This window comes from Halichoeres trimaculatus, unplaced genomic scaffold, assembly GCF_033239565.1.
Source record: "Halichoeres trimaculatus isolate MK-OKI-2021-1 unplaced genomic scaffold, fHalTri1.1 fHalTri1_scaffold_14, whole genome shotgun sequence".
Taxonomy (NCBI): Eukaryota; Metazoa; Chordata; class Actinopteri; order Labriformes; family Labridae; genus Halichoeres; species Halichoeres trimaculatus.
Window position 1 is genome coordinate 23,596,993 of NW_027437192.1, and position 13,666 is coordinate 23,610,658.

Sequence of the window (13,666 nt, forward strand, 5' to 3'; positions counted from 1 at the left end):
ATGTCTTTGCCTTTACTCATACTCTACCTCTGTGTTCTACAGCTCTGTTAGCTGTTAGCAGCATGAACATACACATATTACTCTTTGTTAGCGCTATAGACGGGCAGACAACCATAAATATTGTTTGGTTTTTCTATGCAATTCTCAATTTGGTGGTTAAACACTACTCCTCTTTCAACCCTCCCTCACTCCTCATTTACATCTCCCACATATCTCCATTCCAGTTTTCTGTAGACCTCAGCGGCCCTGATGGCACCCTGTCCCTGCGAGCCAGGGGAGTAGATCCCGCTGCTGAGCCTGTGAGTTGCTCTTTCTCAGGGGAGGGTGTGGAGGCCCTGATGGATCTGCGGTGGCATAAGGTGGCTCTAAGTGTGCAACAGGACTCTGTGACTCTCCATGTGGACTGCAGCTCCATTGAGACCAAACCTCTGGATCCCCGTGGACCTTTGCCTACTGATGGACACACACTGCTGGCAGTTAGGGCTTCAGATGCCGGGTCTGTGCAGGTAAGGATCAACAGAGAAATGTGAATGAAGAAGAAACAAAAGCTTAGTATTACTCTGAGGAATAAGACATTTTAGGTTAAAACTACGACACAAAACTAGGATTATCCTGACATCATTAAACAATAGAAAAAAAACAAAAAACACTTTGTAGCGAAATCCAGTATTCTCGTTTATGTCTAAGTTGTGGATATACCGTAAAACCTAAAACTATACCCTGCAGTGATAGCAATGAGGCAATCTCATTAATTTCTGAATTAAAAAAAGCAAGCTTTCCACCTGCTAGAATTGGCCTGTGGAGAGCCAGGACTATTAGCGCTGAGTAGATCCAGTAATCCAGGCACTTAGTTTGACGATCAATTAACTGGTGTACTTAAAAAGCAGGCAGGGTCTCCTACTGATGCTGGGGAAGTGTTTATCCATGCAAACACTTATATGTAAACAACATATGTAATCTTCCTTAGAAAATGCTTTCCTAATACTTTCTGTCAATGAAAACTTAATTAAATTCTGAACCATGATTAAAGCTTAATTCATTTTTTGTAAAGATTACAAGGTAAACAGTCAAGCAGACGCGCAGCCTAAAGCTACTTCCTTCCCTTGTCTTTCTCTTAGATGGATATTCAGCAGGTGATGCTGTACTGCGACCCTTCTCTTGCCATTCAGGAGGCCTGCTGTGAGATCCCTGGGGCACGGGTAAGAGAGTCTTTGATGGTCAAACAGTCTTAAATAAAAACTCTGTTTTACACATTGAAATGGTTGCAAAGGTTTATTTTGTGGCTATAAACTCCCTTTTTTTGCATTGTGATAAACTAAAAAACAGATATAACTTGTACACTTGACACCTGACTTCTGCTGTTTGCTGTTTAGCTGAGCATAGCAAGAACCCTTAGAGCATGGAAACGTTTAGAAATCTAACTACAAGCAGCTCAAAGCTTTAAATTACACATTTTTGTCTAGTTTAATTAACACCTTGAAATTACAGAAATAGAAAAAATATTCTCTTTAGGAAGAATAATTTGGGTTGATTTGTTTACTGGCTGGAAGTGGTCACTATCCAAGGTTTGTGAGGTTTGCCTGGGAACTGACCAAGAATGGCTCCTCATTAAAGGTATAATTGGTAGTTTGATTTAGATACACTTTTTGTTGTACTGGTTTAACTGATCTATATGTCCCAATGGCAAGCAATACATGATGTGTTCTTAAATGAGAGTGAAGAATATCCGCTATCTACAGCAGGAGAAAACCCAGGAAAACATCAGCCAATCACATTGATTAGGATCCAATCTATTAAACCAATCAAATCCTCCTCGTGATATTGTGTCACAGGTAAAAGTGGATAATGCTAGCATGACGGTTGCGAGTACTAACAAAAGTCACGTTTGTTTATTTGTTTTTAGCTTTAATTTTTGACGTTTTGGTGTTTCCTTACCTCTAAATGAGACATGACTTGACAAAGTGCAAAACATAAAATGATGTGCTGAGTCCGTCTTTCAGTCATTCACAATCATAGTCCCGAGTCAGTGGCGCTCGTGCATGTGAGCAGGGGGCATTGCTTTGGAGAAGCTCCAAGGGGAGGGGGAGGAGGGGCTAGGCGGAGTCCAGACGAGATGCTACATTCAAATTCATGCTGTTTTTTTAGGACACCCTGCCTTTAAGGCTTATTAAATAGGAGAGTAATTTTAAAATTAAACATGATAGCACCATTTTTTACTAAGCAAGCTAATTGATTGTAGCTCGTTATCGTCATACATTTCCTCACTGTAGCTATTTATTTTGCTCCATAGAGAGGAGAAAATATGAATGTTGCTCTTATACGTGCTGGCAAAAAACCAAGCTAGAGTATTCCCAGAAGTATCAAAATATGTTAATAACTAACCTGCTGTGGTTTCCTCAATCTGCTCTGATTCACAAAGTTTCATGATAAGTTTTCAGCACTGCTGAGGTTTCTCAACAAACAGCTTGAAACACAACTTAGCTTGAACACCAGCTGAAAGGCACCTGTCTGATCTTTGACCTCTTCAAACCCAAATGTTCTGTGTAACCAAAGTCTCCACTCTGGGTTATGATTGTGAAGGAAAGGGATTTGTTGTGTTTTTAGAAAACTGTGTCCTCAGGCCTGTAACTATTTCATCCAGTCAACTTTTTTTCTGCTCTTGTACTCTTCACCTGATCCAGTGAAATGTTTTCTTTTTTTCTCAACAATCTGGAACAACTTCAATCTCAGTTAAACCTTATTTGAACTCACTCTCTGCTGACTATGACTTAACACTTGTTGCTGCAGCTTTCCAATAAAAGTCACTGAATGTTACTCTATAACAGCTGCAAGCAAAGCTGAGGTTTCTGTTTCAAAATTAACCATCCTAAATTGTCTGTGCATTTGCTCTGGAGGCTCATACTCGCTAATTAGCAACACTCTGTCTCCATTTTTTGTTGTGCTCAAAACTTGATGTAGGATGCAGAGTTGTTAATAAGCCGGTCTTGTGTGAGTCAAAATTCTCCATAGAGGCATTGTTGAACATAGAGTATTATGTATACAAAGTGACTAGGGCTTAGAGTAATCCCATTGTGTGCAATTATGTCATATCAACTATGGTTTTCTATTATTGTTTGTACTCTGTGACTGTGACTAAAGCCTAATTGAAAATAAGGCTCACTCTCCCTCGCAGCTTAAGAAATATCACCATTTATGTGTCTCTGTAAGTCCCTCTCTTTATCATACCTCTCCTCTCAGACGGTGTTTTTGTTCAGGTATTGTTTATGAGCTCAAGACAAAGCCTTAAAAAATAGAAAACAGATATATTGGACCTAAATATGACAGCAGGTTTCTGTTCGACAGGATAAAACAGAGCGGATGATCATTCAGTTATGAGAAGAATTCCAAACAGCCAGTTCTTGGGTTTATTTTTAAGCTGCAGGTATTTTCTGTGTTCAGCCAACTATTTTTTGAGCAGAATTCTCCAGAGTTTCTGTGCTTATGTGTCTGTGTGTGCGAAGCAGATGTGTTTATTTTATCATCAAACAAATTTTAAAGAGGGATACAAACAGGCAGGGTAAGAAGTTCTCTTAGACAGGTAAAACTTTAGAGTCCTCTGGAGAAAGGAAAGAGTGTTACAAGATTGAAAAAGAGTTATGATGGAGCATTAGAGGAGCCCTGTATCAAAGGCTTTCAGCAGCATTTATGTTTGAAATATGAAGCTTGGGGCTCGAGTTCACATGTGTTGACACTGAGCAACATGTTTGCAACAATGAAAGATTGAGCTTCATGAAGAAGAAGGAATAGAGGTGGTTATCAGACATGGTTTTATTGCTGCAACAGAGCTATGTTGAATAGGTCAGGTTGACAACCTAATGATAGTGATAGAATTTTTGCGATGTCAAAGTTTGAAAAAGATCCTAAAAACCAGACATTATGTGGATACAAGGAAAGGGGAAAACAAGGCAAATTGCTCAGTGGTTACTAATTAAAGCAGTTAGCATATTAGTAGTTTGCAAGTTAGCAGCATTGCCCATAAAAATGGTGATGTGGTTCAACCAGTCTTTGGGTAATTTCTTTATTGTGTCTCCATCAGTCTGATGGGCTTTGTGCTTTGTTTGCAAACAGAAATTTTATACATTTAAACGTGTTTCCATGCTAAGCTAGGAAGAATAAGCCACTTACAAATGTGTGCCATGTGTACAACCAGTTTTGTAACATTGTTATTGTGAGCATATTAGCATGCATGCAGAAGCATGGAGCAAATGAGGATCAGGTCTACGGAGATTCTATCTTTTGTTTTTGTACTCATTTGATGATTTGAGAGTTTCTATCAGTGTCATCAAAGAAAGCTCTTTCATAACTCATCTTTTATTTGTGTTGAATTCACATTCAGTCATTCATTCATTTTCTACCACTTATTCTGTTCAGGTTTGCAAGTGGCTGGAGTCTACCCCAGCTTCTTAAGGCCCATTTATACTCCTTTTATTTACAAAAATTTATAAACCTCCTTTTCAAACGATGTTACTGTCACTGTACGTTGGCACTGCAGTTGACCAAAACATCCCCCGTGGGTTGGAGCCCGGAGTCAAAAGTTTATGGCAACGAAACTCAAAAACGAGCATTGCAACTGTGGAGGTATTGCTAATGTAACCACAAAAACGAGGGAGCATTGGTGGTTGGTGAAGCTGTTAAATACATCGTGAAAAGTTCTGTCAATATTATTTTGTCTTGGTGTCTCACTAAAGCTACGTATCGGGCAGTAACAGCAACACTGCCCCCACCACTGTTACAGGTGGCAGCTTTATGGAAACATGTAGAAATATGGATGAAATGACTGCTAAGCACGGGCAGAATGCTCCATCCATATACACATCAGTATGTAGCGTTGAGCATAAATGGGACCTTAGGGCAAGAGGCTAGATCCACCCTGGACTGGTCGTCAGTGGATCATAGGGCTAACACACAGAGGCAGACAACCTTTCACAAGTGCACACACACCTAGGGGCGATTTAGAAACACCACTTATCCTAACAATATGTTTTTGGACTGTGGGAGAAAGCACGAGTACCTGGAGAGAACCCATGTATGAACAGGAAGAACATGCAAACTCCACACAGAAAGGCCCACCTTGGCCAAACTGGGATTCAAAATGGTGATCTTCTCGCTGTGAGGCATCAGTGCCAACCTTGCAGTCCATATTTAATTTACAGCTTTACATAATTAAACTGTCAGATTTTGAGGTCTTAAATGACTGACAGATGAAGCTTGTAGCTATTTATCATTGCCATAACCACTTTTCTGGTGTCTTGCCTAGCTGAAAGTCAAGTGGACTCCTCATTTCAAATGTCTAATTTCATTATATCAACCATTCAAAATTTCTGAAGTAAAATAAATAGAATAGAACTAATTAATTATTGATGTTGCGTAGACTCTGTTTTATTTCTGGACAGAACTTTGTCTCTTGCCATGCCCGCATGCAAAAGTTTCTCTTAAGAGTCAGAGCACAAAAGCAGAGCAGCTGCATGACAGAATTTAACATCTTGTCTAGAGTAAATTTATACGTGGTAAGACACCAACAAAGTCTTCTTTCTGTTCTGTTTTCAAATAAATGTCTATTATATTTTTGCAGTGCCCACCAGACACTCCTAAGAGCCGCCGTGCAGCAGAGAATGACCTGTCAGAGAACACCTTCAGCCAGGTAAATACAACTAATAACATGCACACACCAAAGACATTAAAGCAGTATTGTAGCACTGCAACACAAACACCAAATATCACACAATGAAAGTACAATCCTAATGCTTCAGGCAAGTTAATGAAAAGCACTTAGATCCAGGAACAAACTTGTGAAAAACAGGAAAGCATCATTCTTTGACTCCTCGTAGAATCATCCCAACATAAGGTTCCCATCAGGCTCAGACATAACATGCACAGACACAGACAAGCACTTGGCCTCAGACACTTTACTTCTCGAGGCAGTTTGAGACATCTCAAACTCCTGCTGGCAAGCAAACACTGGCCTGCAGGACTTCCACCAAATGGTGCAGTTGTTTTTCTTTGAAACTCTGGCTTGGAAACATGTTTTCTCCTCTTCTGCAGATTTGAGTACTTCCTGGTTTTATGTGACTTCAGTTAAATTACGTTCTTTGGTAGCAGTTGCTGTGAGTGTACTCACGCAGTGTCAGATATATGACAAATAGAGCCTAATGCAACACATGGGAGCTGTTACTCCACAAATTTCCATGGTGCTCTTTACAGCTGCTTCAGGGCTGCTTGATACATGAAGTTCATCCTGTATAACGCAAAGACAATTTATATTTGTTTCCACACCCGCATGTTTCATCATTCATATTAATGGCTTCTATATCCAATTATCTATTCATTAGGGCTGTGTGTTTGTCTTTTGGAGTACCGGTGTTAACTTAGAGCTCTGGCAGACTTCAAGACACAGTCATCAATCCTGATGATGGCTTCAACCAGACACAGTTGCAATAACTCAGGAATGCCACCTCTGTGTTTTTACATCTCTCTTTCACCTGTCATACTTTCCGTTCACTTCATTTTTTTGCTGTGGCTGGAAGACTGCAACAGTTAGTGCATTATAATGTTTAACCTTGCAGCAAAGCATGGTTAGCCTCCAGATGTTGACATCATCTTGCTTTCTTTTCTCTTAAAAACTGTGTACGAACATGCTAAAAGACACTCAGATAAAAGAGTTTCTACTTTTTATTTCTGTATCCAGACCAGCACCACAGCCCTGCTTTCATTAAACTAAGACTCGATGAGTGACAGCACATCACATTCTAAGCCTACGTGGAATGTGCTGTGTTGTATACGTGGAATGAGCTCCATGCATTATTTACAGTGAGTGAGCAGAGAGTAAGAGGGTCATGATGCGAAACATAATTATGTTTCTTTGATGATGGACTAACAAATAGCTGTTCTGACCTTTGATGGAAAGCTTTTGAACTATGATTTATGCGTGGGGCAGATTACACAGGTTCAAAATGAAAATAAATACGAATAGTAGGGTTGAGATAAAAGCCTGTTTTACATCCAAGATTTTTCTGCAAGATAGTGAAGAGACTGCAATATTACTTTTTTAATTGCACACTGAGCTCTGAAACGGCATGATAGTGGTACCAGTATGTGGTTTACATTGTGTAAACATAAAGTTAAAACCAACAGTAGCAACCTCATGCAAACAGTCAAACACACAACATGATTCTGTCCTGGTGGCGCTTTGCTCTTTTGTTTTTGTGACAAGCTCAACTGCAGAACAGATTTTGCACCATATATTAGGAAAAGCACCACATGCTACAACTGGAAGCACGTGATGCTTCTGCACCGGGGTGCCACTTTCCCCACAGCTTCTCCCTCTTGTGTCACAGTCATTCATTTTAACCAAACAGTGTGATGCTACCAGATAGCACACCCCTATGGCTAACTGTTTTGATTAAGAAGACTCCCTAAATTATCCTAACGAGGTGAGCTCTTGTACTGTGGCATCAACAGTATGTCTCCAAATGCAGCTTGATAGGTATGAGCATGTTGAACCTTTCAAGCAAACTTATCTATGCTCATTGATAGAAGCTCTGGTGCACATTGACTGCTACAAGCATAGCACATCTGACTCCCAACTCAGCTCTTACTGAAACTGTATTGTCTTTCATTAGATTGTACAAAAATTGATATTCAAATTACCCTTTAAAACAGGGGTGTCAAACATATAGTGATCTAATTGGGCCTCCAAATTCAGAGGTGAATGGGAAAGCCTGGGTCCTTAGTGTGTATGCAGAAAGTTTTGGTGCTGGAGGAATATAATAAATGACAATGGTACTCAGAATGGAAAAAAAAATGCAGCAGCTTTCAGGGACAACTAGGAAGACAGAGGATGTATAAACTGTTGGTGCATCTAAGGAAACAGCAGTCAGTGATGCAGTGGCGGAAGCCATTGAACACAAGCATCAAAGCCATACTATGGGCGGGAGTTCGTGGCTTTACTGGTCCTGCCAACCTGAGATCAAACTAGGCTGTATGTGGCCCTCAAATTGACATGGGTTTGACACCCCTGCTTTAAAACCAACATTCAAGGTTTAGGAGAGATCAGCACTGCTCAGAAACATTTTATATCATATGTAAAGCTCAGCTTAAAGTGATACTCCAGGATGGAACAAGTTGGGTCCTATCACAAGGTTTAGGGCAGAAATTACCCCTACAGCAGTGTTTTTGTGCAGCAAAAGCACAGGGTGCACACTCCAAAGACCCTCTGCCTGCTCCTCTGCCGGTTTCCTCTGCACTCAGACGGGGCCATTTTTTACCTGACCAAAAACACAGAAAAACGGACTCCCACTGAAAAAATCTGATATCGGTCTGCATTCACGCTTTATTTAGGGAATTTTCACACAAAAACACCGCTGAATAAGGCTCTAGTTCTCATCCTGTCGTAAAACGGCGCTACCTCCACTGCAGAGTCACAGCTGGCTACGAGGCGCTTGCCGCTTAGTGTATCAGTCCGCGTGCACGGTGTGCCAGATATAAACAGACACAGGTAGTCTGCCTGGACGAAGAGACACGATGAGACTTGAGAGCCGTGCATCAGACTTAGCATGTTAGCACAGGCTCATTTAGGAAAAGGTTCATCTGTGTGATGTTTTGTTTCACTTTGGCTGTGTCTTTCTTCGTTTGTGCTATGTCCACTATCGTAGCTGCTCTGAGTAGTTTTCACCTGCATTCGTCAAAACGCAAAGTCACTGGGTGCTCAGTGATTGGCTGATGTAACCACACCTACTCTCCACCCAGAAATGTCCTGATACAACATCAACATAAAGGCAGAAGAGGGGGTTGAGGCAGACACAGACACTGACACTGAATCATGTGTACAGTAGCCCGTACAAGATGATTGAGCAGGATTATTCCTGTAAAAGTTGACTTTTTTTTTTTTTTTTTTTTGGAAAGTCTTGCAGACTCTATCTTCAAAGCATCTTTATGATCAAACAGGGGCTAAGTGCCTTGTTTTTCTTTCACTTTTTTTAGCTTGTTAGAACTTCTTGTGTACATTAGCTGCTACCATCTGCTGCTGCTCTGAGTTTCCTAGTTGTTTCACTTTCACACATTCAGAAAGTGAGATTTGATTATCAAAATGTGTTGGTAATAACTTATTTTCTCCCTTTCCAAAGCATAAAAAAGCTAATTGACAATAGCTAAGTTTAGCAAAGCCCTGGGTGGAAAGTCTCACTCAGTCTCATCATTTAGCTTCAATGCAGAGTCAGGACTGGCAGCTGTCTGGAGGCTTATATTTAACTCACACATGAGTGTTGTATTGATCCTCTCATCTAACACTTGGCATGAAAGCAGACAGGCAATTCATGCTAAAGGCTAAAAGGCTGGGATAAACATCTTATTCCACACGAGGAAACAGCACTACATATCTTAAGGCTTGTTCCAGATCTTTATTCAAGCTAAATGATGCCTAAACAGAGTTCAATATGAAACTCAACTTGGCTTTTTTTTTAAAGTCTGTACCATCTGTCAGCTTGATTTATTCAAAATACATTTTACCCAGAATTCCCTATAATTCAGCATGGCATGGCTGGCATGTTTTAAAACATTTTGATTTTCACTTGAATTTAAATGAAGTTTGGTTGGCTTAAACAACATTTGGCTGACTAGCATTAGTTCAAATTTGTTTGGTTAAGTAAACAACATTGTAAAAAAAATAAAAAAAATAAAACACCCTTTGCTGGTGTTAAACATCATCTTTGCAGCTAGTTGACTGGTTTGGTGCAGAGGTGTTTGTTCCATTTCTGTCTGAGTTTGGGTCACAGCAGTTTCTGCCTTCCTCTGCTATGACAAATCTCACCCACACTGTTTCTTATCTTCCAACACAGAAAACGTATTTTGTCTTGCTTTCTACTCAGCACCCAGCTGAAAGGTCATCTCGTCCTCTGAAGACCCACAGGCGTCTTTGCCTCTTGTTTCCCTGGTCTCAGCGTGTTTCTACTTCAACTTTTTTTTTGCTCAAGTCCACAACCTGCTGTAAAATGTCTTCTATCTGCGTGTAAACTCTTCCTTACTCCTCTCCTTCAAACTTCCCAGCTTGAGAGATTGCTTCCTCAAAGCTTTTCCAGCCTTTTTTCCCTCTCCTTGTTGATTCTGTTGCTCTGTTTGTGACTCTCGGCACAGCAGGGTCCGTCTCTTCATTTGCCTCTGGGCTCATGAGGTATAGTATTTTCCTTTCTCTGTTTCCTCCCACTGTTTCATCTCACTTTTTACTCCGTAGAAAAAAGTAACTCCTAATGACCCGTGTGTGAAGCCAGTGTGGCTCCTTCCTCTGCTGTGTACCTGATGCAATAAATTGAAATGGCAACCAGGTTTGGAGAGAAGCATCGCACATGCAACAGGAAAACAACAGCTTGCTGATGCCAAAGATGTCATATCATGTTGATATTATGGAGGCTTTCAAATGCAATTGCTGCCATTCGTGGAAACATCTTCAGAGATTTACTCTCTATGAAGTGCCACAGAGCTGCTACCGACAGGGAATATAAAGTTTATCCTTGAAGGTTTGAGAAGAATTCAGAAAATATCTTCCTTGGGAAAAAAAGGAGCAGAAGGAAGGGATAAAACAAGAAGTAGGTTACAGTCATGCCAAGATGGAAAAATTCAGACTAAATGATATTTCTATGAAAGGCCTTCAGAGTTATCCGATTATTTGAGCCAGTTTTGGTCATGAAACTGCCAGCGTCCCCTTCTAAACATAGACAAAATCCAATTTTCAACCCATGTGGAGCCAAAAATGTTGGAAATATTTGGGTCATTGAGAGATATGATGTGAAAACAAGTACTAAAGTTTTATTTTCTTTCTTCCAACAGGACATTTTTGCATCCAAGGATCTGGCGGAGAAAGTAAGACTCAAAACATACACCCACACATTCAAACAAATAATGTTACTGCATTTAGTTCCTAACAAGATTCATAAGAAAGTACAGGAGCTTAGACCACAGTGGTGGCCTCAGTGCAAGCCTGAAGTTCAGGTGAAGAAGTGTCCAAGAACAGTTATGTGTAGAAAGGGCTTCATGTAGAATAAAGCAGACCTAAAACAAGAATAATGAACCTGTTTAGTGTTGCCTTTTGATTCTTCAATGGGGTTTCAAGACGTTATATGACTTTATGATGCATTAATGTCTGTCCTGAAGACTGATGCAAAGTTAACAGTAGTTGAGTTTGAATTTATACATCAATCATTATATGGATTGAGACAGTAGGTCTGCAACCCGAGCAGTGTCTACAAGAGGGGACCCTTTTCAAGGACACTGCTAAAATTAGTCTGTCAACAAGCTACTCATAGATTCCTTTGCATTTAAATGTGGTACAGCATCTCCCCTTGTGCAATTATCTATAAATACTGCTGTTACATGTAGTTCATTAAACAGCTGCACAGAAGAGGAGTCAGTTATATGAATTAGAGATATAGTGGTGGGAAAAGTTGACAATTGTATTTTGTACAGACAGTGTGATTTTAAAAGGCAAATCTGGACAAATATCTTCTCTGTATGATTTATTCATATGTATAAATGAATATAACATCAGTATTTAACTGTCATTAAATAATCAAACATTAATCTGCTAATAGAATAATGAACTGCATTAGAGGTGTGTCAATCAACCAGCAGGTGATTGGTTTCAGATGTAATTTGTGAACAGCCAGTCCTCTTAAATACAGCTGATCCTGTTTCCACACATCCTGCCTTTTTCATATCATACACACACAGACTTTAACAAAACAGTTATACACACAAAAGCTAACCTGTTGGCAGTGAGGACATGAGGTGTCAAAGAGGAGTGAGGTGAAAAAGCATTGACCACCTGGAAGCTTTATAATAAGTGTTTTCCAGCACTGTGATTTTTTTCCAGTTGTAAGTGTAACGTTTGGATCTACTGAAACACTCCGGATGTGCAGAGGGCTCCTTCATATAACACAGCAGCTACTATGTGTGTCACTGTGAACACAGACTCCAGACTACAGTGTAGTTTTTGCACCTCACTGACCACACACAGAGGTAGAAAGAGTGACGACAGGTTTCATGTGCATGTGTGCTCTCCCTCTGTCTCTCTGGCTTCTGTTGGCTGTGGGCTGGTAGTGACAATCAGACACATAAATGATAGACCCTCAGTGTGTAATTATTAACATGTATCACTTTGCAGGGAATGTTATAGATGACTGCATCTTGAAAAACCAGATTCCCAGCCACAAATACCAGCCGCTGAGCAAGCGTGTGAGAGACAAACTGTGAGCAACAGCCTCACGAAATGGTCACCTGCTGTAATTGTGTGTTGTGTAAATCATCAATTGGCCACATTAAACAGGTCAGGAACAAAGAGGGTATTGATAATGGCTGTTTAAATACAACTAGCATGCACTTAAAGCAGAAAACGTAATTACTAATGGAAGATTCAGTGGATCACAAATAAACACAACGATACAGGAAATGAAAGGTTGGGGTCTCAGTATTGTGGGGTGATCAGTCTGTGTTTTATTTGGAATTCAAAACGGGTACTTTTAATCGAAGGAAAGTTCAGGCAAAGTTTGTTTTATCTCAATTACAGTCATTTAAAGGAAGAAAACCCAAAAAGGAAAGCTAAACTTTAAAAAACAGGAAATCAGAACAGGACAAAGAAATAGTGAGGAAGAACAAAGTATGAGTGTGTGTGTGTGTGTGTGCACCTTCGGGGTCGTGGGTTTGTGTGTTGTGCATGGGGCTAGAAAAATATAAATATCTCTATTTTCCTCCCCCTCCCTCATACTCAGCTTGCTGACAGGCCGAGGACTGATTTACACCTCATTATGCTCGCAGTCTCAGTCGGGAGTTGCTGCTGCCTATTAATTTTGTCATTCACCTACAATAGGCAAAGTTCTGCTCACAAATAGAAAACAGAACTCCAGACGCTTCATTATGTCGCTCCTGTGTGTGCTTACCAAAGCAGCTGGTGGCCTCCCCTGACTTCTTCGATGTAGGTTATTACCTGGTTTGGAGCACACCGCCTGCCCTGCCACAGGGGGCACACACTTGTAAAGAAACAAAGTGACTTTTTCTCTGCACTGTGGATTTATTTTGGTCAAATTATGCAGCAGACAGGTTTATTTCTAGGTCAAAACGGCTCGGCTTTCCAGAGGGATCCATTGATAATACATCCCAGTATCATGCACTTCAACAGCAATGCCAACAAATCTTGCAGACAGGCCCATGCATTAATGGTATGGTAATAAATGGTGTGAATAAGAGGAAGATTCAACTCCTCTGCACAGTCAGAAACCAATTTTCATCACAGCTTTCATGTCATGCTGCTTCAGCTATTCCTCTATTGCTTGTTCCTGCTACATCAGTGAATTCTCTGTTGTGTGAGTCAAATGGGCCCAGCTCCACCAATCAGCAGGAATGCATTAACACCAATGGCTATTACTGACCTGAAATCCTCCCCTCTCCAAACTATCAGGCATTTGCAAAAGAGGCTCTTGCACAAAACACACCAGTATGTAACAGATTTGGAGTATTTTGGAGATTACAACTTCGGTAATTATTCATTTGCACTCTGATATTTCATTGGTGAGCGTTAGGTCTTGCCCTTGTTCTGCCAGTGTCTGTAAGTGAGAAAGATGATGCCAGAAAAAAAAAGCCCAGT

General features: G+C 40.4%; 1 protein-coding gene across 1 annotated transcript in view; it reads left to right on the top strand.

The window, feature by feature from the left end:
* col16a1 (collagen, type XVI, alpha 1) overlaps positions 1–13,666 on the top strand; it is a 92,186-nt gene that overhangs the window by 33,508 nt on the left and 45,012 nt on the right. The window contains exons 6-9 of the mRNA XM_074687163.1: positions 225–506; positions 1,119–1,199; positions 5,612–5,680; positions 10,858–10,890. Coding sequence (XP_074543264.1) covers positions 225–506; positions 1,119–1,199; positions 5,612–5,680; positions 10,858–10,890 — 465 coding nt within the window. The remainder of the gene's footprint in view (positions 1–224; positions 507–1,118; positions 1,200–5,611; positions 5,681–10,857; positions 10,891–13,666) is intronic.